We start from the raw sequence: 22,723 nt of genomic DNA, 5'->3' as shown, positions 1-22,723 counted from the left end.
TTTCATTTTGTTGCATATGGATTTCTAATTTTCTCAGCACCATTTGTTGAAGATGCTATCTTTTCTCCAGTGCATGTTTTTGGCACTTTTGTCTAATATAAGATAATTGTAATTTTGTGGGTTAGTCTTTGTGTTCTCTGTTCTGTACCATTGGTCTACTGGCCTGTTTTGGTGCCAATGCCATGCTGTATTTGTTACTATTGCTCTGTAGTATAGTTTAAGGTCTGGTATAGCGAAACTACCTGCTTCGCTCTTCCTGCTTAGAATTGCTTTAGCTATTCTGGGTCTCTTATTTTTCTAGATGAATTTCATGTTTGCTTTTTCTATTTTTATGAGGAATGCCATTGGGATTTTGATTGGAATTGCATTAAACCTGTATAGTGCTTTTGGTAGTATGGTCATTTTGATAATATTAATTCTGCCAATCCATGAGCAAGGTAGATCTTTCTATCTTCTATGGTCTTTGAATTCTCTCTTTAGGGTTCTGTAGTTTTCATTGTATAGATCTTTCACCTCTTTTGTTAAGTTGATTCCCAAATATCTTATTTTTTTGAGGATATTGTGAATGGGGTAGTTTTCCTCATTTCCTTCTCAGAGGATTTGTCACTGATATACAGAAATGCCTTTGATTTATGGGTGTTGATTTTGTATCCTGCTACTTTGCTGAATTCATTTACTAGTTCTAGACGTTTTTTGGTGGCGTTTTTTGGGTCTTCTAGTTATAGAATCATATCGTCAGCAAATAATTCTAGTTTAAGTTCTTCTTTTCCTATACTTATTCCTTTAATTTCTTTTGTCTGTCTAATTGCTCTGGCCAGTGTTTCAAGAACTATGTTGAATAGAAGTGGTGGAAGAGGGCATCCCTGTCTTGTTGCAGATTTTAGAGGGAATGCCTTCAATTTTTCTCCCTTTAGAATGATGTTGGCCTGAGGCTTAGCATAGATAGCCTTTACAGTATGGAGATATGTTCCTGTTATCCCTAGTTTTTCTAGTGTTTTGAACATAAAGGGGTGCTGTATTTTGTCAAATGCTTTTTCTGCGTCTATTGAGATGATAATATGATTCTTATCTTTAAGTCTATTGATGTGATGAATTACATTTATTGATTAAATCACCGAATGTTGAACCAACCTTACATCCCTGGGATGAATCCCACTTGATTATGGTGCACAATCTTTTTGATATGCTTTTGTATTCGATTTGCCAGAATTTTATTGAGGATTTTTGCATCTATGTTCATTAGAGATATTGGTCTGAAGTTTTCTTTCTTTGAAGTGTCTTTGTCTGGTTTTGGAATCAGTGTGATATTGGCCTTATAGAATGAGTTTGGAAGTACTCCCTCTTTTTCTATTTCCTGAAATAAATTGAAGAGTATTGGTATTAGTTCTTGCAAACAAGCTTTTATGGCAGCCCTCTTTATGCTACTCCAGAATTATTAAAGGTCCAAAAGTACAATGGCTTTATGGTAGATGTGGAGAGCCTAGGAGTCATCACTGGATACTGCCTTTTAATGGGTAGAACATTGCATAAACAGGTGTAAGAGGATTACTTTTTATGTGTCTGTGGAATTCCTAATCTTTAACACCAGTGAGAGAGGCACTTTATTTATTTGGTTCTGGAGTTTGAATCTAGGGTGCTTTATCACTGAGATACATCATTAATGTTTTTATTTTTTGTGCTATGGTCTCCACTAAGTTGCCAGGGCTGTCCTTGAACTTGTACTTTTCTGCTTCAGCCTCCTGAGTTGCTAGGATTCCAGGCATGCTCTATCATGCCCAGCTCAAGAGATGCACTTTAGGGGAAATCCTGAGGGACCTATGGGCAAATATGGGCCATAAAGTAGAACTAAAGCTTTACATCAGTTCACTTCCTGACTACCATGACCTCCAGCCTGACTGAGTTGATGCTGTGCATGGGCTATGAATGGAATGAGATTCAGGACTCATTTGTGGGCCAGGAATAAGATGAAGCCGGCTGTCAACTTTGGGACTGTGACACCTCAGCTGGAGTGGCCCACCACACCATGAAGCACCTGCCTTCTGCTGATCTTCAAAATTACTGCTGTCCTTCTTTACATTCAAGGTAGACCGTACAGTCTCTGTAGCCCTAAGCAACAAGCCTGCCATCCCTACCTTTATTTGGTTCTATAATAGGAAATTAGCATCTTTGGGAGGACTGGGAGTTAGGGTGGGAGGTCAACACCACAGACTTCCTGATAGTCCCTTCTTTGATCTAGAGATGAAGACTACCCACCCCCAGCAGTCTCCCAGCCCTGTGACTGTCCCTTCCACTCATAGCACCCTCAGCAGTGTTGGAGCCTCTGGTAATACCAGTTGTGCTCAAGGTTTATCTTTCAAAAGAAACCTCTTCCCTGCTGGACAACTCTGATCAGGACCAGTAGAACTTTCTGGAAGGTATGCCTCTAACTTTTTCCTCTCACAGCAATGACTAGCAGGGGGCCACCTTCATCCACAGACACTTTAGTAGTGAAGAAAAGCTCAATAGGTTTGGTATATAAAGATTCATTATTTCATTATTTCCTAAGGGTAAAGAGCACTATAAACTTCAGGAGATGTTTATAAGGACAAAGGGCTAATATTCTTATGAGAGATCTTAAACATCAACAAACATAAGCTTCATAAAAAGAGGCGAAGACCATGAAGGTAGAATTCGCACACTTAAAATGCAGAATGAACCCATTTATTTTACCCATGACATTACTGTATATAAAATGAATTGTGCTGATGGGAGGTTGTGTTGTTAGAGCTTTCTACATGCCAGTTTGGTGGTAGTCAAATTTTAAATGTGTATCTTTAGTTCTCTTTGAATTTAATGCAAGGAAATAGTTGGGAAAATGGACAAAAATATTTTGTACAAAAATGTTCATTGTTTTGTGTTATTGTAGGAAAAAAATTGAAAATCATCTAAATGTCAGTTGTAGAATAAGTGATCATATAATAAAAAACCAAGTAGCCATGAAAATGACGTAAATTTGTGTTTTAACAACATGGAAGTATGCCCATTATCTATTTACGTGTAAAAATCAGGTTGTAAAGTGTATGTCTAGTATGGTATAATTTTTTTTTTTTTTTTTAAATAAGAGAACACTATGTGTGTCCTGATTTGAAGAAGACAGTACTGGGTATAAGCCAAAAAAGATCAAAAAGGGCCTAGTTATGAGTGATGCTTTTAATTCTCCTCATACTATATAGAATTTTCATTAAGTTTATGCAATGGAAAACTATCCTTTTTATACCCAGAGTGGGAACAGTGAAGTTTTTTTGTAAGAGAGGCAGTAGAAGACAGGTGAGAACGGCCAGGGAGGCCCCCTTTGGTAGCTCTACACCAAAGGGGTCTGTAGGTAGGCGGAACCCAGTGCATGCTCTGCTAGAGGCAGGAGGGAGGGCGGGCAAGTGGTTGCACCTGGGGAACCGGAAAAGGGTGCAGCCATAGGCGTCTCTCTTTGGAAAGCGCAGTGGCTACTCTCTTCACCCGGCAGCATGAAGTTTCGTGCCAAGATCACCAACAAGGGCTTTATAGAGCTCTTCATTCAGGTCAGTGGCACCATAGCAAAGCTGGCAAAGGTCTGCGTGCTCTGTGTGTGCCAAGACAAACTGTGCTTTGGTCCCACAGGCCCCAGGGCCACCCGAGAGGCCAGGCTGTGGTGCAAAGTGATGCGGGGAGCCTCCTTCTACCAGTTTAACATGGAAGGTGTTTCTGAAGAGCTCAATGAGATTTATCTAGAGCTGATATCAGAGCATTTGTACAGAGCTGTGAGAAGTGCAGGAAATGCTGCCTCCCTGAAAATCCAGCTGACCAACAAGCGTCGCCCCTGCCTCACAGTGGCGGTAGAGCTGGCATCACGCACTGGGCACACCCATGTGATGGTCCATGATCTACCTGTGAGGGTGCTTCCCAGAAGATGGTGGAAAGAGTACCCAGAGCCCAGTATTCAAGTCTCTGATGTGAGTGTTTATCTGCCAGCTTTGAAGACCCTGAAGAGCATTGTGGAAAGGATGGCCAACATGGGCGATAACGTGCTGGTGGAAGCAAATCTAAATGGTAAAATGAACTTGAGTATAGAAACTGATGTAGTATCTATTAAAAGTTATTTTAAAAATCTTGGAAATCCTTTAAAGTCTGCTCATAGCGTGCCCCAAGACAGAGACCCGGAGAGCATGGTGCAAGTGCGAGTAGAGAATAGGAAACTTCTGCAGTTTTTTGAGGGACAGCAGATAAATCCCACAACGGCCTTATGCAATATTTTGAGCAATACTCTTCTTCATCTTGTTTTGGTTCATGAAGATGTCTCTCTTCAGTATTTCATTCCTGCCTTATAAAAAATTCAACCAGCCTGGATTAAAAACAACAACAAAATCACAAAATTTAGGATCTCTTCATAATTGAAATAGACCTTGAATTAATTCAATTGAGTCTGTACCCTCAGTGGATTATGAGGGTATATGTTTCATTGAGAGCTTCCTTTGCAAAATTGATATTAAAGACAATCATTGGTGAAATAGATGGAAAAGGGATTGTAACAAAATAAATGGAAATACCTCTAAATCCTAAAACAATTTTGTCATTATTATAAAATACTAATATGAAGAATGGTATTTTTCTCTTTTTAAAATAAAATAAACATTTTCTGAAAGACTTTGCTTAATCCAGAGAAGTCAGTATATTTAAAAATAAGGGTATTCATCCAGCATTTGTGTACATCACATTCTTTGTAAGAAACTGTATTTTGTTAAAGGAGATATTAGTGTACAGTTGGCCCTTGAATGGTAACTGTGTGGGTCCACTTATATGCAGATTTTTTTGTGTGTGTAGATTTGCAGCAATTTGAAAAATTCATAGAGGAGGTGCTTAGCCTAGAAATATATTAAAAAATGAGGAAGAAAATGTCACAAATACATAAAATATATGTAGATAAGTCTTTTATCTTTTAGCACCATAAAATATCCATGAATCTATTAGTTACAATGAATGAAAACTTACATGCATAGATACCATACATGGTCCCATTTGTAGTTGATAGAAATATAAAGCTGAAGTATTACAACTGTATAAAATCAACTCTAGTATATTTTGTATTACTGTAAATTTCATTTTAATCTCCTTTTTCTATTGGGAAGCTCAGAGTTATACACAGATTTTGCAGGGGTTGGCACTAATAACCCCCATATTGGTTAAATAGTCAACTGTATGTTATTTTTGGATGTATGATCTATATAGTTTGAATTGCTTTTTATTAGGTTTATTTTTCATATGTATTGTATTCATATAATGAATCAAGGAAATAGTTAAGTTTATGTGAACCAAGATGTTGCTTATGTAACTTTTGGATAAACCAAGTTTCCATTTGCTCCCCCATAGTAATGAGCTCCACTTAGGAAATAATTCTTCATCCTTCATTATTTTGAGAAAAAGGAGAGGAGATTTAAAAGGTTGGTATATTGATGGAATAATATCACATAATTGGTCATATTCTTTTATATTAAATTTTAGTTTAATTTTTTTAGTAGCTTGCTCAGTAAGATCCTGTATACCTTGGAAGTCTTTATTTTTGCATACTCAGTAAATTCCTGACTATATTTTAATCAGAAATGAATATTTACACATTAGTTTTGGTGGTAAGACAGTTAAATTTGTTTTGCTGGTTCCATCTGTGTTGTTATGGAAGGAACACAAACATTGGACCTAGTCAAGTCAATTGAGCCCATTAATGTCTAAGCTGTGAAAAAATTGTTAAAAAGCCACTAAAAAAAATCCTCTTCTCTTATCAGAATTTTCATATACTTTAAACATGAAAGTGAAAAACAAATGTTTTAACATAGAAAATTCTAAGCTCTGAAGTTTTTTTTTCTGTTCTGTACCATAAACAGGACTTGCATTTATTTGTGGCATCTCTTCTTTCTTTTCTTGTTTTGGAGTGTTCAACTTTAGTTGTCATCTTTTATTTGACTGTTTCATCCTCTCTCCCCTCTGTTTTTCCATTAGACTGTCAGTCTCTCTTTCTGTTTCTTCCTTTTTATGTATTTAAAGAAACTGAGGGAAATGAGAAATCTCATGGTTTGTGAAGTTTAATTTGGTGAATTTTTATAATTTAGTAATTCATGAACAGAAAGTGTCTGTCAAAAGTTTTATAGCCTAGTCTATGCAGTGGAACTTTTGAAAAAGGGAAGGATAAGTTTTTTTTCAACTTGGGTTATTTACTAAGCTAGAGATAATTTGGTTATTTACTAAGCTAGATTATGGAAATAGCAAAAGGCCATCTAAATAGCTCTTGAAAGTTCACATCATTCTAATGGTAGTCAAAAAATTTTATAAATTATAAATTTAAAACAACAATGTTCTTATAGGTTTTTAGTTTGTGAAAAGCTAAGAAGGGTTCATTTCCATATTTATACATTAGTTATTGAGTTTAAATGCTTAATTCTATAAGACTCTATTAGAAACAGAAACCGAAAGATGCCTTAGAGATGATATCATCCAATCACCTTATTTGTAGTTGAGGAAACAGTTTCACAGAACATCAAAGTGACCAGGGGCGTTTGGCTAAGCCAAGATCTATTTTAGAAACCAGTCTCCAAACTCTTCATAGATCTTTATGTTTTGAGCTTATTCTATCAAGCCTTAAACAGTTTGGAAGTACTTATATTAAGATGAATCTATAGTACTTTGTGAATGTACCACTTACCTAAAAAGGCAAAATTACATTAAAACAATCTCAAATGTTTTTTGAAGAGTGTTGCCATATTGCTTTTGTTTGATGGTGTCTTTGTTTTTTCAGGGAGGAATGAAATTATTTGCCACAAAATGATACTTCTAGGTGGGTGCAGTGGTGCACGCATGTAATCTCAGTGGCTTGGGAAGCTGAGGCAGGAGGATTGCAAGTTCAAAGCCAGCCTCAGCAACTTCGTGAGGCGTTAAGCAATTTAGGGAGACCCTATCTCAAAAAATAAAATGGGTGAGGGATGTGGCTCAGTGGTTAAGCACCTCTGGGTCCAATTCCTGGTACCAAAAGAGAGGGTAAAAGATACTTATACAGAAAACAAGTCTCATATTAAAAAAAAAAAAAAAAAAAAAACCAAGGCATCAGGTTTATAAATTATTTCAGCTTCTCTCATTTGTATCTTTCAGGGAGACACTACAACTGAAAAGCAAGGAAACACTGTGCCTTTTATGTTTCACTCTTATCTACAGAAAATAAATCATTGACAAAATGTATTAAAGTTCTTCTTTATATCCCAAAGTGGACATCTCAAATAAATATTATTGTCCTAGTAGATATCATTTGCTAAAAGCTGTAGTAAGCTTATCTACATAACAGACTTGTATTTCTTTTAATCGTTCTTGAGTGTATGTTTAGTATGTGAATAGGTTACCAATATCAAAAGAAATCAGACAAGTGTATGTTAGCTGATTCATTCCTATAAGGATGCTCCTAGTTCTGTTTATTCCAATTCAGGTCAGACAGTTGAAAAATACTTGGTAAATTAACATGATTCTTTTATGAGAGCAATAAGAAATTATTTATTTGTGATTTTAATAAAAACATTACATTTAATAAAAACATTACCTCGAGTGTAGTATATTTTTAACTGGAAGAGTGTTGAGAAATCTCTATTATTAATTCCACAAATAAAAGTGCATACTTCGGCAGGCAGTGGCTACAACAGTATAAAAAAGCATATTCTTGTATTTCTAAATTAAATAGCTTACTGATCTTCCTTAAAGTGTGATTTGTCCTTGGTTAAGGAAATAGGTGGTAAGGAAATAGATATTATTTTTGCATATGAACAGCTAGATTTTTACCTGCCTCCTAGTTTGTGTGTCTGGTATAGACTTATACTCTTCAAAGTAGATCACACTTTTTGATTCGTCACTCTCAGACATTATTATCATCATCATTATTATTTTCCCAGGTATTACTTTATTTTATTTGGATAAATTTTGAGGGTAAAGTAGTTAGGAATATGACCCTTGATAAATGACTGCAAATGGATTTTGAAAATTGAGAGTGAATTAGAAATGCTCTGTTAGTTTTTAGTTTTGCCTTGAGACCAGAGGTATTCTAATTTCACATCAGAATGAGCCAGAGCCACAGATTACTGAGAAACAGCCAAAGTTCTTATCTCATTTGTCATATATACAAAGGACCTCATGGTACACAAGGTAGTATAGAAGAGTGATATTAGACTCTTTGAATCAGGAAACCAAGGTCTGTTTTAAAGCTAATAAAGTGTGTGACTTTGTAAAGGTCATTTGACATCTCTGAGTTACATTTTCTTCAGATGACAAGACTAAATATTAATTGGATCAAGTCTCTTTTGACTCTGATTGTGTGAATACTAGCCTATACTCTTCTGTTAATCAAAACTGTCATTTTCAAAGATTGTTGTTAGTCTGATATTTCTAGTAATCACTAGTAATCATCTTTTCTATAATATTAATGTCACTGGAAATTACGGATAGTTGTCATACTACTGTTTCTCTGGAAACAAGGGGAACAGAGAATCTCTACTTGAAAATTTGGTTCTTTATGTGAACTAGACCAGATACTGAAAGTAATCCACTGAAGCCACATGCTTACCCAATTTGTGTTGTACAATTGAGGTCACAACTTAATAGTGCCAGCAAGATAATTAAATCACTACTCATTGAGGGCCTACTTTTCCATGCCAATTGAAGGAAGCATTTTCCTTTGTTCAGAGTTGGTTTGTAGGTATTAATTAATGAAGCAGGTTAATTATCCAACCTTTTCTTAGTATTTCCCTGCAGTTCTTGTAGTATCTTTGGGGCAACATAATGTCTATTTGTTTAAATGGTTGTTAGAACTTTGTGGCCAAATGTCTTTTCAGTTCCATGAAATTTTATTTTATTTTATTTTTTGTGCTGGGGATTGAACTCAGGTGCACTCAACCACTGAGCCACATCCCCAGCCTTATTTTGTATTTTATTTAGAAACAAGGTCTCAACTGAGTTGCTTAGTGCCTTGCTTTTTGCTGAGGCTGGCTTTGAACTCTCCATCCTCCTGTCTCGGCCTCCCAAGCCACTGGGATTACAGGTATCTGCCACCATGCCTGGCGAATTTTTTTAATATGTTACCTGAATTTCACATTTATCAATTTATAATAGTTCTCAGGCATGTACTCAAAACAAACTTTTCACTCTTCTCTGCATTTAGAAGCATGTTTAAAGGGTTAACAATAGAATGTCTCCTTAAAGGAATATTTATTTCTAAAGCTTTATGTAAGCTTAACTATTAAATCATCTAGTATGTCTATTATTTAAAATTAGTTTATTGAGTCAGGTACAGTGGCACATACCTGTAATCCCTGTGGCTTGGGAGGCTAAGGCAGGATAATCAGACATTCAAAGCCAGCCTCAGTAAAAGCAAGGCACCTTGCTGAGACCCTGTCTCAAATAATTACAAAATAGGGCTGGGGATGTAGCTCAGTGGCCAAGTGCTCCTGAGTTCGATCCCTGGTACCACCCCGCAAAAAGTTTCATTTATTGATTGCTTGTGCATTTTGCTGTTATCAAATGTTAAAAATAAATATTTGTCTTATGATTTCTGATTAATAGTTGGATTTCTGTGTTGATTTATAGAATATTAAAATGTGATATATTTATGTTTCAAAAGAATACCAAAGAATAATTTTTGGTAACTTTTTATTTTTATGTAACTTAAGAATTAAAGAAAACTTTTAGAAATATTAAAAGTAACTAACTCCTGTAAACTCTTTAATGTTGGTAAATAACCCTTGAAAACCCTTTAATCAGAACCTGTTACAGTTTAGATATGCAGTGTTCCCTAAAAGCTCATGTGTGAGAGAATTTTCAGAGATGAAATGATTAGAATATAAGAGGTTTATCCACTGATAAGGATTAATTGGGCAGTACCTGTTGTCATGTAGGGTCTGGCTGGAGGAAGTAGAACACTGGGGCTGTGCCTTTGTGTTTTAGATTTTGTCCTTGGGTGAGTGCAATTTCCTGCCATGGTTGCCATGTTCTGAGCTGCTTTCCTCGACTATACCTTTCCTCTCTCTACTATATCCTTCCTCCCTGATGTTCTTCTGCCTCACCTCAGACTCAGGGTCATGGGGTTGACAGACTGGTTGACTGAACCAGCCAAAATAAACTTTTTCTCCTCTACATTGATCTTGTTGGGTGTTTTGTTTATAGCAATTCAAAAGCTGACTAAAACACCCATCAGTTGTTTAGTTTTTGTCCTGTTGGCTTTATTCCATCCATCTATCTGTGTGTTTTTTTCCCGAAGCATTTGAGAATGAGGTGTGCACATCTCTTCTTCATTCTGAATACTTTAGTATGTACTTATTAAAAACAGCAGGACTGGGGATGTGGCTTAGTGTCAGAGCATATGCCTAACATGTGTGATACTGTAGGTTTGATCACCAGCACAGCAAAAATAATTAAATATATTTAAAAAGAACAATAGTACATATTACTAAGCATAGTTATTAAACTTTTAATAGATTATAATCTATTGTTATTAATTTTTTTGATGCTCAAATAATCTCATACTTGGACAGTAGGAGGAGGTCTTTCAATCTAGCTCCTATATTCTTTTGACATATCTCCATTATTCCTTGAGTACTTCCTTACTGGGTCAAGAAAATATTTCATGCTTAACTTGTATACGTCCTGCCTTACCCCTCAGATGAACTATTTATCCATGGTTCCTTTTAGAGAACTATGGTGATTAAAAGGTAGATACACTCATTACTCTTGTATTATTGCTGCTTATTTCTCTCAGTGTAGAGTTGGAAATAAGTCCTCCCCCACATCTACCAAATCTATTGGTTTATAGTAGGGGGAGGAGAATCTACTCACCCCCAACCCCCAACCACTCCTGGTTCTTATGTGGGCTCTTTGGTTGGATTAACCAAATTAACACAATAATTTATTAACAAGAGAAAAGCACACTAGTTTTATTAATTTTACATGTACAAGAGAGTGAAGTCAAAATAAATGACCAATTGACCAATTGATGTTTATTTGCATTTTAGATGCAGAACAATAAATTTGTGAAGAAGTTATAAGACAAATAAATATCTGGACTAGGGTAGTAAATTCGGGGATGGTACTAAGAGGTATATGGGGGCTAGGGTAGAAGCTAGTGGAAGATAAATGTTACTTTGAAGAGTTTGTTTTTTTTTAATATTTATTTTTAAGTTGTAGTTGGACACAATACCTTTATTTTATTTATTTATTTTTATGTTGTGTTGAGGATGGAACTCGGGGCCTCATACGTGCTAGGCAAACACTCTACTGATGAACCACAACCCCAGCCTGAAGAGGCATCCTTTCTTTGTTGTGGGTCTAAGGAGGAAAGCATTTCACCATTAAGTATGATTTTTCCCGTGTTCAGTCTCCTTCCAATTGTTTTTATTGGATTGAGGAGATACCATCCAATCCTAGTTGAAGATTTGTGTGTGTGTGTGTGTGTGTGTGTGTGTGTGTACACAAGAGGTGCTCAACCACTAAGCCACATCTCCTACCCTTTTTTATTTTCAGACAGGATCTCGCTAAGTTGTTTAGGGCCTTGCAAGTTGCTGAGGCTGGCTTTGAAATTGTGATCCTCCTGCCTCAGCCTCCAGAGCTGCTGGGATTTCAGACAGGCATGTGCCACTGTACCCTGTGAGGATTTTTAATCATGAATGGGTGTTGGGTTTTCTGAAAGGCTTCTTTTACCGCTGTTTAGATAAGCATATAATCTTTTTGCTTTTAATGTGGTGACTTACAGTGATTCATTTCTGAAAGCTGAAACTGTCCTTTCATGACTGGGAAAAACCTGTTTTATGAAATAATTTATGTAGGTTTATTATTCTTCCTTAAATGTTGGTTAGAATTCATCAGTGAAACCATCTGGTTTTCTTTGTAAGACAGTTTTGATGATGAATTCAATTTGTTTAGTAAATATGAAGTTACTGAGATTTTCTATTTCATTTTGTTTGATTATCATGACTTGTCCTTTCAAGGAATTTTTTAGTTCATCTAAAAATTATTGTGAAATTCATTGGTATAAAGTTGTTCATAATATTCCTTTATTTTTCTTTAAATGTCTTTTATATCTGTAGTTATCCCTGATTTCATTCTGACATTGGTGATTATCTTGTTTTTTTTTAAAGAGTTTTGCTAGAACTTATCAATTGTATTAATTTTTGGTGATTAACTTTGGACTTTAATTTTTTTCTCTATTCCTTTTTATTTTATTGATGTCCACTCTATATTATTTTCTGTTTCCTTTTTCTGCTGTCCCCTACCCCCTTACTTTGGCTTTATTTCTAGTTTCTTTTAAAGAAGTTTTAAAACCACTTTTTTTTTTTTTTTGGTGTCCCTCAAATTTTGATATATTTTTGGTATTCAGTTCAAAATAATTAAAACAAACAATTTTTTTGTACTTGTAGATTGGACAGAATGCCTTAATTTTATTTGTTTATTTTTATGTGGTGCTGAGGATAGAACCCAGTGCCTCACTCATGCTAGACAAGTGCTGTGCCACTGAGCTACAGCACCAGCCTTCAAAATAATTTTTTTTTCATTTTGAGTTCTTCTTTGACCATTATTTAGAAGTATGATGTTTAATTTGCAAATACTTAGATACTTTTTAGATGTTATATCGATTTTTTAAAAAATTAAGTAATTAATTTTAATTAGATATATATAACAGCAGAATGAATTTTGATTCATTGTATACAATTGCAGCACAATTTTACATTTCTATGGTTGTACATGATGTAGTGTCATACCATATGTGCAGTCATACATGTACCTAGGATAATGATGGCCATCTCATTCCACTATCTTTCTTGCCCTCACTCACCTTCTGTCCCCTTTTTCCCCTTTGTCCAATCAAAGTTCCTCCATTTTCCCCATTCCTCCCCCCTCCCTGTTATAGATCAGCATTCACTTATCAGAAAGAACATTTGGCCTTTGGTGTTTTGGGATTGGCTTACTTTGCTTAGCATGATATTCTCCAACTCCATCCATTTACCTACATGTGCCATAATTTTATTCTCTTTTAATGATGAGTAATATTCCATTGTGTATATATGCCACAGTTTCTCTATTCCCTTCATCTATTGAAGGGCATCTAGGTTGCTTCCACAGTTTAGCTATTATGAATTGAGCTGCTATGAACACTGATGTGGTTGCATCACTATAGTATTTTAAGTCCTTTGGGTATAGAATGAGGAGTGGGATAGCTGGGTAAAATGGTGGTTCCAGTCCAAGTTTTCTAAGGAATCTCCATACTGCTTTCCAGATTGGTTGTACCAATTTTCTGTTCCACCAGCAATGTATGAGTGTGCCTTTTCCCCCATGTCCTCACCAACATTTACTGTTGTCTGTATTCTTGATAACTGCCATTCTGACTGGCGTGAGATGAAATCTTAGTTTTGATTTGCATTTGTCTAATTGCTAGATGCCGCAGTCTGGCTGGGCACAAAATCAGGAGCCACCACACAGCTTGTAGATTCAAACAGCAACTCTTTATTCCCGAACTCACACCAGCCGTCTACAATCACGTTCTGGGGAAATCCAAGTTCTCTGCCCAAATCCACCCCCACTGGGCTTCTGTCTCCCAAAAAGTACTGTCTGAATCCTGTGAGAACTCAAGGGGAACTCAGGCAGCAGGATACGCCCTATTCCCAGCAGGAATAACCTTAAACCTGGAACCACCCTAAACCCGGATAGTCCTAAACCGGCAACACCCTAAACCCGGATTATCCTAAACCGGGAACACCCTAAACCCGGATTATCCTAAACCGGGAACACCCTAAACCCGGTCCTGGTCCTTGAGCAAGGTCACCTTAGATGCAATGTCACTGCAAAATGTCCTATTTCCACTAGTCCTTCCACTAAGCAACATGGGGTACGCTGGCAAGGAAATTGTCATACCTACTTGGCTAATGGCTCCCAGCAGCTAGAGATGTTGAACATTTTTTCACATATTTGTTGATGAATGTATGTCTTCTTCTGAGACGTGTCTGTTCATCTCCTTAGCCCATTTATTGATTGGGTTGTTTGCTTTTTTGGTGTTAAGTTTTTTGAGTTCTTTATATATCCTGGAGGTTAGTTCTGTATCTGACGTGTGGCGAAAATTTGCTCCCAAATTGTAGGCTCTCTGTTTACCTCATTGAATATTTCTTTTGCTGAGAAGCAGCTTTTTAGTTTGAGTTCATCCCTTTTATTAATTCTTGGTTTTATTTCTTGCACTTTAGGAGTCTTATTAAGGAAGTCAGGGCCTAATCTGCTATGATGAAGATTTGGGCCTAATTATGGCCATTTTGACAATATTAATTTTCCCTATCCAGGAACATGGGGGATCTTTCTGTCTTCTAAGGTCTTCTTCAACTTCTTTCTTTAGTGTTCTGTAGTTTTCATTGTAGAGGTCTTTTCACCTCTTTTGTTAAGTTTGATTCTCAAGTATCTTATCTATCTATCTATTTATTTATTTTTTGAGGCTATTGTGAATGGGTAGTTTTCCTAATTTCTTTTTCAGAGGATTCATCACTGATGTATAGAAATGCATTTGATTTATGAATATTGATTTTATATTCTGCCACTTTGCTGAATTCATTAATTAATTCTAGAAGTTTTCTAGTGAAGTTTTTTTGGATCCTCTAAGTATAGAGTCATGTTGTCAGCAAATAATGGTAGTTTGAGTTCTCTTCCTCTCTGTATCCGTTTAATATCTTTAGTCTGTCTAATTGCTCTGGCTAGAGTTTCAAGGACTGTTGAATAGAAGTGGTGAAAGGGCATCCCTGTCTTGTTCCAGTTTTTAGAGGGAATGCTTCTGATTTTTCTCGATTTAGAATGATGTTGGCCTTGGGTTTAGCATAGATAGCTTTTACAATGTTGAGGTATGTTCCTATTATCCATGGTTTTTCTAGTGTTTTGAATATGAAAGGGTGCTATATTTTGCCAAATGCTTTATCTGCATCAATTGATATAAGTCTATTGATGTGAGAATTATATTTATTGATTTCCATATGTTGAACCAACCTTGCGTCCCTGGAATGAACCCCACTTGATCTTGGTGCACTATTTTTAAAATGTTTTTGTATGTGATTTGCTAGAATTTTACTAAGAATTTTTGCATCAATGTTAATCAGGGATATTGGTCTGAAATTTTTTTTTCCTTGATGTGTCTCTTCTTGGTTTTGATATCAGGATGATACTAGCTTTGTAGATTTGATTTTGGAAGGGTTCCTTCCTTTTCTGTTTCATGGAATAATTTGAGGAGTGTTGGCATTAATTCTTCTTTGTAGGTTTTATAGAACTCAGCTGTGAATCCGTCTGGTCCCGGGCTTTTCTTGGTTGGTAGGCTTTTGATGGTATATTCTATTTCCTTGCTTGAAATTGATCTATTTAAATTGTGTATGTCCTTTTGACTCAGTTTGGGTTGATCATATGCCTCTAGAAATTTGTCAGTGTCTTCGAGGTTTTCTTTTACTGGAGTATACATTTTCAAAATAGTTTCCAATTGTATTCTGTATTTCAGTAGTGTCTGTCGTGAAATTTCCTTTTTCATCAAAAATTTTAGTAATTTGAGTTTTCTCCCTCCTTCTTTTCGTTAGAGTGCCTAATTTTATTTATTTTTTCAAAGAACCAGCCTTTTATTTTGTCAATTTTTTGAATTATTTCTTTAGTTTCAGTTTCATTGATTTCTGCCCTGTTTTTATTGTTTCCTGTCTTTTACTTTTGGTGTTGGTTTGTTCTTCTTTTTCTAGGGCTTTGAGCTGTAATGTCAGGTCGTTTTTTCATTGACTTTTCCTTCTTTTAATGAATGAACTCCATGCAATGAAATTTCCTTTTAGCACTGCCTTCATAGTGTCCCAGAGATTTTGATAAGTTGTATCGGAGTTCTCATTTACCTCTAAGAATTTTTTTTTAATCTCCTCCCTGGTGTCTTCTGTTATCTATGCATCATTCAATAGTGTGTTGTTTAGTCTCCAGGTGTTGGAGTAGCTTCTTTTTAAAATTTTATCATTGATTTCTAATTTCATTCCATTATGGTCTGGGTAGTATCTCTGAATCTAATCCCATTTTATTTTTATTTTTTGAGCCCTGTAACTTGCAAATGCTAGGCAAGTGCTCAACCACTTGATATCCCTATCTCATTTTAAAATTTTATTTTGAGACAGAGTGTTGCTAAAATTCTCATACTGACTTGGAACTTGTGATCCTCCTGCCACAGCCACCCAAGTGCCTAGGATGAGCCAACATGCTTTTGGGTTTTTATGGAGGCTTTCTTACATAGGCATAATTGGTTAAGTTACTGACCATTGATTATCAACTTACCCTTCAGCCCTTCTGCCTGGATTGGAGGTTGGGGAGTTGGGACTTTCATGCCTGTGCTTTCCAGTTACCAGCCCCCATCCTGAAGCTATCTAGGGCCCCAAGGCATCCGTCACATCACTATCATACATATTAAAGTCACTTTTATGGATATAGAGATTCCAAGGGTTTTTCAAGGAAAGGGTGCATCTCAATAAAAACAAAACAAAACAAAACAAAAAAACCTCTTCTGATTCTGTTCATGAATGAGAGGCAAAACTGATTTGACCATGATTTTGAAAACAAATTTGCTTGACCCAATTTCTATTGTCCATAGGAACCATAAGGATTTGAAAACATCATCAGATCTAAATGTTTAAAGCAGGGCAGTTAGTACAAATTTATAAGTAAGCTATAGACATCACCCAGCCACTTGTATAATATGTATATATAGTTACAGTGCTAAATGGCTAACAGCAGATTTTTGAGAGAGAGAGTGCTGCATCAGTAAAGTGTCAGTTGCCACCTCAGTCTCCCTGATTTATAGGTTCCTGACATTGTCTGTATTCCTTTCTCTTGTTTTTGCCTCCCATCGGGTGAACTTTTTATGTACAGATATTTTGTAATATATTAAATTTTTTTCATTCGGTTTGTAAAAATGGAAAGTGGAGATAGGAAAATTAAATATTTCCTGTTAATACACACACACACACACACACACATATATATATATTTGAAGAATATATATATATATATTTGAAGAATATGAATATATATATATTCTTCAAAACTCTTCAAAGTAACACTTATCTTGCACTAACTTCTACCCTGGCCCCCCTATATCTCCTAGTCACATTCCTAGAATTTACTACCCTAGTCCAGATATTCATTTGTCCTATCACTTCTTCACAAACTTATTGTTTTGTGTCTAAAAGAAAAGAAACTGTGATGGAAGCCAGATATATATTTCACAGGCATTGTTAACTTGGTTTTACTCAAACTTTAAACTCTTATCTTCCCTGTGGTGTGCAGCAGCTGAAATCACTGCTCCTGTTTTTGTGCTTCAAGTTGTTGCTCTCTACTGTGCTCTCTGGACTCTCTGCTCTACATCCTGTGCACATGCAGATCAGGGTCAGACCAGGAAGTTTGTAATACTCTTTCTGCTCCTGTGGCTTCCTCCTCACCAGGATTTTCTTTCTTTTTCTTTAGCTGGTTTCTTAGCTCAAAACTCCATATGCTAACTTGTTGAACCATAAGATTAGGACTTTGGTTTTCTGATTTGTGTTTCAGCTTCCTTGGGCTTATTGGACTGAGTATTCTCTTAGATGAAAATTTAGTGTCCAGTTGAGTGATTTTGAAGTTCTCTGAAGTAGTATTGTAACCTTTATATTCATCTTGAAACTTACCTGAGAATATTTTTACTTGTTTTTTTTTTTAAAACAGCTTTATTCACATACTGTGAAATTCACTCATTTAAAGTGTACAGTTCAGTGCTCTTTAATACAACAAAGCTGTGCAGCCATCACCACAATAAATTTTAGAACTTTATCACTACATGAAGAAATCCCATAGTCATAAGTACTTAGTCTCTATTTCTCCCACCTATACTCCTTTTTTTTGACCCCTTGGCAACTGCTAATCTTTCTGTCTGTGGATTTGCCATTCCAGATATTTGTGCATCAATGGAATCATTAAATATGTGGTCTTTTACAACTGGTTTCTTTTAATTTGCACAATATTTTCAATGTTAATGTATTTTGCAGCATGTATCAGTAATTTCTTTCCTTTTTTTAATGCCAAATAATATTCTATTGTATGAATGTTCCACATTTATATATATACTTTTATCAAGCAGTGGACTTGGATTGATTCTACTTTTTGACTATTATTAATACTGCTAAGAACATTCAAGAAGAAGTTTTTGTATGGATACACAATTTTTTTTTCTCTACCTAGTAGTAGAATTGGTGAGATTATAGTAAATCTTATGTTTAGCCTTTTTGAGGAACTGCCAACTATTTTCCAAAGTGGTTGCATATTTTACATTCCCACCAGCAATATACAAGCTTCCAATTTTTCCATTTTCTTGCCAATTCATTATTACTGAGCCTTTTTGATAGCCATAAGAGTATGGATATGAAGTGGTATCTTATTCTAGTTTTGATTTGCATTTCCCCATTTGCTAATTATATTGGACATCTTTTCCTGTGATTTTTGGCCATTTTTTGTGTCTCCTGCAGAGAAATCTCTGATTTTAGAAATGGGCAAAGGATCAAACAAACATTTCTCCACAGGAGACATAAAATAACTACATTAAATTTTCCTATCTATGCCTTTTAATTTATTAGGTCTTTAGTTTCTTTCAACAGTGATTTGTATCTCTTCTGTAAAATTTAATCCTGAATATTTTATTCATTTTAATGCTACAATATTTGTATGTTTTACTCATGACTTTTTTAAAAATATGTATCTCACTTCTAATATTTTTCCTAATTCCTCTCTCCCCTTTCTTATCTGTATTGTTACTTCTGTTCCTTATTCCAGCATTCCTTTGATAGCATAAAATGTTTAGAAAATTTTGACTTTTTTCTTGACGTAGAGCATGTTTATTTTATATCAGGAACTCCATGACAGATACTGGAAATATAGAATCGATTAAACATTTTGTGTTGTCAAAAAGATACAAATACATCATCTCAGATTTAACCTAGTAACTATTATAATTATGTAGCAGTATCATGAAAGGAGTCTAGAAGGGCCTCTCTTACAGAAGGTAACATTTAAGCTTGACTCAAAATATTAAGGGTTTTTTTTTTTAAAATATGTGACAGCAGAATGCATTATATTATAATTCTTATTACACATATAGAGCACAATTTTTTATATCTCTGGTTGTATGCATAATATATTCACACCAATTCGTGTCTTCATTCCTGTACTTCGGATAATAATGATCATTAACATTCCACTATCATTGCTCTATCACTGAACTACAACCCCATCCCGAATGGTTGGCTTTTGATTCTGACAGAAAAATTCTTTTTGATTTAGGGGCTGCTATGGGATAGGACAGGACTCAAGAGAACCTGGAATTGTCTCATTGTTTTTTTCTGAATGACTGGTAATGCTGTTGTTTTGTTTGAGCTAAAGAAATGGGCATGATGATTACATTTTATCCTAAGCCATTTCTCCAGAGGAAGTCGGGTATTTTTACTTTGTTCAAAATCCCAGCTTTCTAAGCACATAGTCATTCTGGCATGGACAGAATCAAATCTTACTGGCATAAATACAGGTATGGTCTGAGGGACTCATGAATTACAAAGCCACTCTCAATTACTTGAAAACTCCAAGGATTTAAAATCTGTTTCCTAGAAATAGGGACTAAAGCCAAACACCTGATTATATAATGTAATCCAAACTCATTTAGCTCTCTTCTGGCATTCATCTCCTAATTTCTATGTATTTTTTGGTCTAATCTGCCATTTCCTGATAGTTAATTTTAGACATTAGCTATCAATCTCCTATTATAGTATATAAAATATGATCACTTCCTTTCCCTTTTTACTACTCTCTCCTGTTCCCAAACACTTATCTGCCGATTGTGGCCATATTACAACTTTGGTTAAACCAGTGGTCAATTCCTTCAATACTAGCGCTCTATAAACCTTGTTTTTTTTGAATTTTTTAAAGGTTTAAAAGAGCACTTATTTTTGTATTGTTTCCTTTTCATGATATCAAAAAATTTTCTCTCAGCAGATGTTAATTTTTGATCAAATTCTATAATACTTCTGTTGTCTCCCCACCCCACTTTCTTTTACCTGCTGTATTTAACTAGGGCTGCCTTACCAATGGACCATAGGCTAGCTAGAGCTAGCATAAGTAAATGTATTTTCTCACATTTCTGAAGACTAGAGTTCAATATCAAGGTATGGGAAGGGTTGTGACTCCTAAGGCCTCTTTCCTTGGCTTGTAGATGGCCATCTTTTCCCTGTGTCCTCATATGATCTTCCTTCTGTGCATCTCTTCCCTCTGTGCATATCTTTCCTCTCTGCATTTCTTATAAGGATACCAGTCAATTGGATTAGTGTTCACCCTAATGACCTTTTTTCACCTATATTACCTCTTTAAAGGACCTATCTCCAAATATAGTCATATTCTGAGATGTAGGGGGGAGTTAGGATTTTAACATGATGAATTTTGGTGATGGGTAGGGGATGACAGTTCAGCCCATATAATAAATACCTGTAGTATCTGTTTCTTCTAGATCTTGTTTTTGTTTTTCTTCCATCTCTACTTTAAATATATTTCTTGACTCTCTATCTTGTCTTTGGTTGTCCTTTCATATTTTATAATGATACTGTTGACAGTTGATTTGATTTAGTATGTATGTGGGCAGAGGTTGCCCATAAACAGCTTTTCCCTTAGGAGTATGAGGGCAAGAGATCCTTTCTTATGTGTCAGAATCTTTGGGTCTTTTTTTCCTAGGGCTCTGTTTCCTGGACAGGGTGGAGCTGGGTGCGGAGGGCTCACATACCTGTTGGTAGTCGTGTGTCCTGAGGAGTCCTTCAGGTTGCTTGCACAAATTCACACTAATTCCTGGTTTTAGCTTTTGCCACCCCTTTCACACTCCTCTTGTGCTGGTGGTCCCTCAGTCCTGGTCTTCTTACTTGTTTTCTTTAGAAATTAAACTTCTAATTCTCTTGTCTGATTGTGCAAGATGAAGACAAGGGCCAGAATGTCTGACTTCATAGTACATATAACAAGGGAGTTCTCACTGATTATTCTATCTAATCTTTACAATGTGTATATGAAACAGATTCAATTATTAGCTTTATTTTGCTCACAAACCCCCAAAGGTTTAGAACAGAATTAGTAAATTAGGATTGGAATAGACTGTTTGACCCCACAAACTGCACTTTTACCAACTCTGGCTATATTTAGCAAATTTGTACTTCTGCCTATACATCTACACTATAGGTTTTGTAAAAATATCAATATATAAATTTCAACACATTATAAAAGAGTTATTCTACTGCATATAACACAAAGTTAAATTCAATACACTTATGAGAATATAAGTGTATTTTTATTTTTATGATTATTTTAAAAAATATTTATTTTTTAGTGGAAACAATATCTTTATTTTTTTATTTTTATGTGGTGCTGAGGATTGAGCCCAGTGCCTCACGCATGGTAGGCAAGCACTCTACCTCTGAGCCACAACCCCAGCCCCAATTTTTATGATTATAATTAATCAGAATATCTTTCTTAAACAACTTTGAGAACAGAGTATGGAATCCAGAATAATTTCTACTATATATATTTGGAATTCAGGGGCATAGAACTAAATAGTGACATTCAGATTCTGTCTGCCATTATGTTTAAAATGCTTAGAACTAAACTAAGGGCTAATTTTCTGATATATCTTGCTGTATTAACTAGATTCCTTAGAAACCTTAATGTTCATTAGATATGAACTGATAGGCTGAAAAATTCAAAACTACATGTTTTTAGACTGTTTTTTTATATTTTAGTACTGAATGTGTACAATTCTTAGGTTTTTACTCAATGCATATTTCAGTTGACACAATCGTTTTTTCTTTTAATAGATTACTTCTGTAACTGGGTCACCAATTAGTTGTACAAAACATAATGTCTCGATCTCGACAACCCCCTCTGGTGACAGGCATTTCTCCAAATGAAGGAATACCATGGACAAAGGTCACCATTAGAGGAGAAAACCTGGGGACTGGCCCCACTGACCTTATCGGTAAGGGCAAAGATTCTATGCTATACCATGGTAGATGGATTTTTATGTTGTATTATTAAAGCAAGATGTGTTATTTTAAAATAGTGAAGGTGACAGGAAAACATCATTTGATCTCTGTAGAATGATCTAAATAAAAATTAAAGAATATTTGGTTGTCTGATTTTTCTATGAATACCATTATTTTATCAAAGCTTATCTATATTGGCTTTCAAAACTTCTCCTTCAGAGAAGTTTTCCACAGCTGAGATTTTGCTTGTTGCTTTGACTTCATCTTTTATGCTTAGATTGCTAAAGAATGGAGGCAAACCATCATTTAAAAAAAATATTAAATGGGTATCAGCAGTAGCCAGGGTAGAGAGCAAATTTTATATATGATTTTATGTCCAGTTAACATTTATTTGTCTGAATTCCAGATGAGGGTATAGAGATGCATTCAGAATGAAGAAGAAAAAGACCCCAGTATGTGCTACTGAATATACATGCTGACTTGCCACATAAAAAAATATTCTAGACTTAAGCATTCTCTGGACTAAGTTCTTAACCAATGAGGGAACTACTGATAAAGTCCTGGAGATTGAATTGGAACTTAACTTTCCTGCATTGTAACTTCTGGTTAATGGATTGGTTTTTGGTCATCTG

General features: G+C 35.4%; 2 protein-coding genes across 3 annotated transcripts in view; both read left to right on the top strand.

Annotated features, from left to right (window-relative positions):
- The window catches only part of Exoc2 (exocyst complex component 2), a 198,084-nt gene that overhangs the window by 22,813 nt on the left and 152,548 nt on the right, over positions 1–22,723 (top strand). For both annotated transcript variants that reach the window (XM_027954808.2, XM_071613618.1), the window contains exon 2: positions 21,924–22,084. In XM_027954808.2, coding sequence (XP_027810609.1) covers positions 21,967–22,084 — 118 coding nt within the window. In that variant the 5' untranslated portion in view covers positions 21,924–21,966. The remainder of the gene's footprint in view (positions 1–21,923; positions 22,085–22,723) is intronic.
- Positions 3,501–4,340, top strand: Hus1b (HUS1 checkpoint clamp component B). Its single transcript, XM_027954809.1, has one exon. It carries the CDS (start codon positions 3,501–3,503, stop codon positions 4,338–4,340), a length of 840 nt encoding a protein of 279 aa, XP_027810610.1.

The sequence above is a fragment of the Marmota flaviventris genome, chromosome 6 (assembly GCF_047511675.1).
Source record: "Marmota flaviventris isolate mMarFla1 chromosome 6, mMarFla1.hap1, whole genome shotgun sequence".
In the NCBI taxonomy this organism is placed as follows: Eukaryota; Metazoa; Chordata; class Mammalia; order Rodentia; family Sciuridae; genus Marmota; species Marmota flaviventris.
The sequence above is the reverse complement of the archived record's forward strand: the minus strand, read 5'-3'. Positions and strand labels throughout refer to the sequence as shown.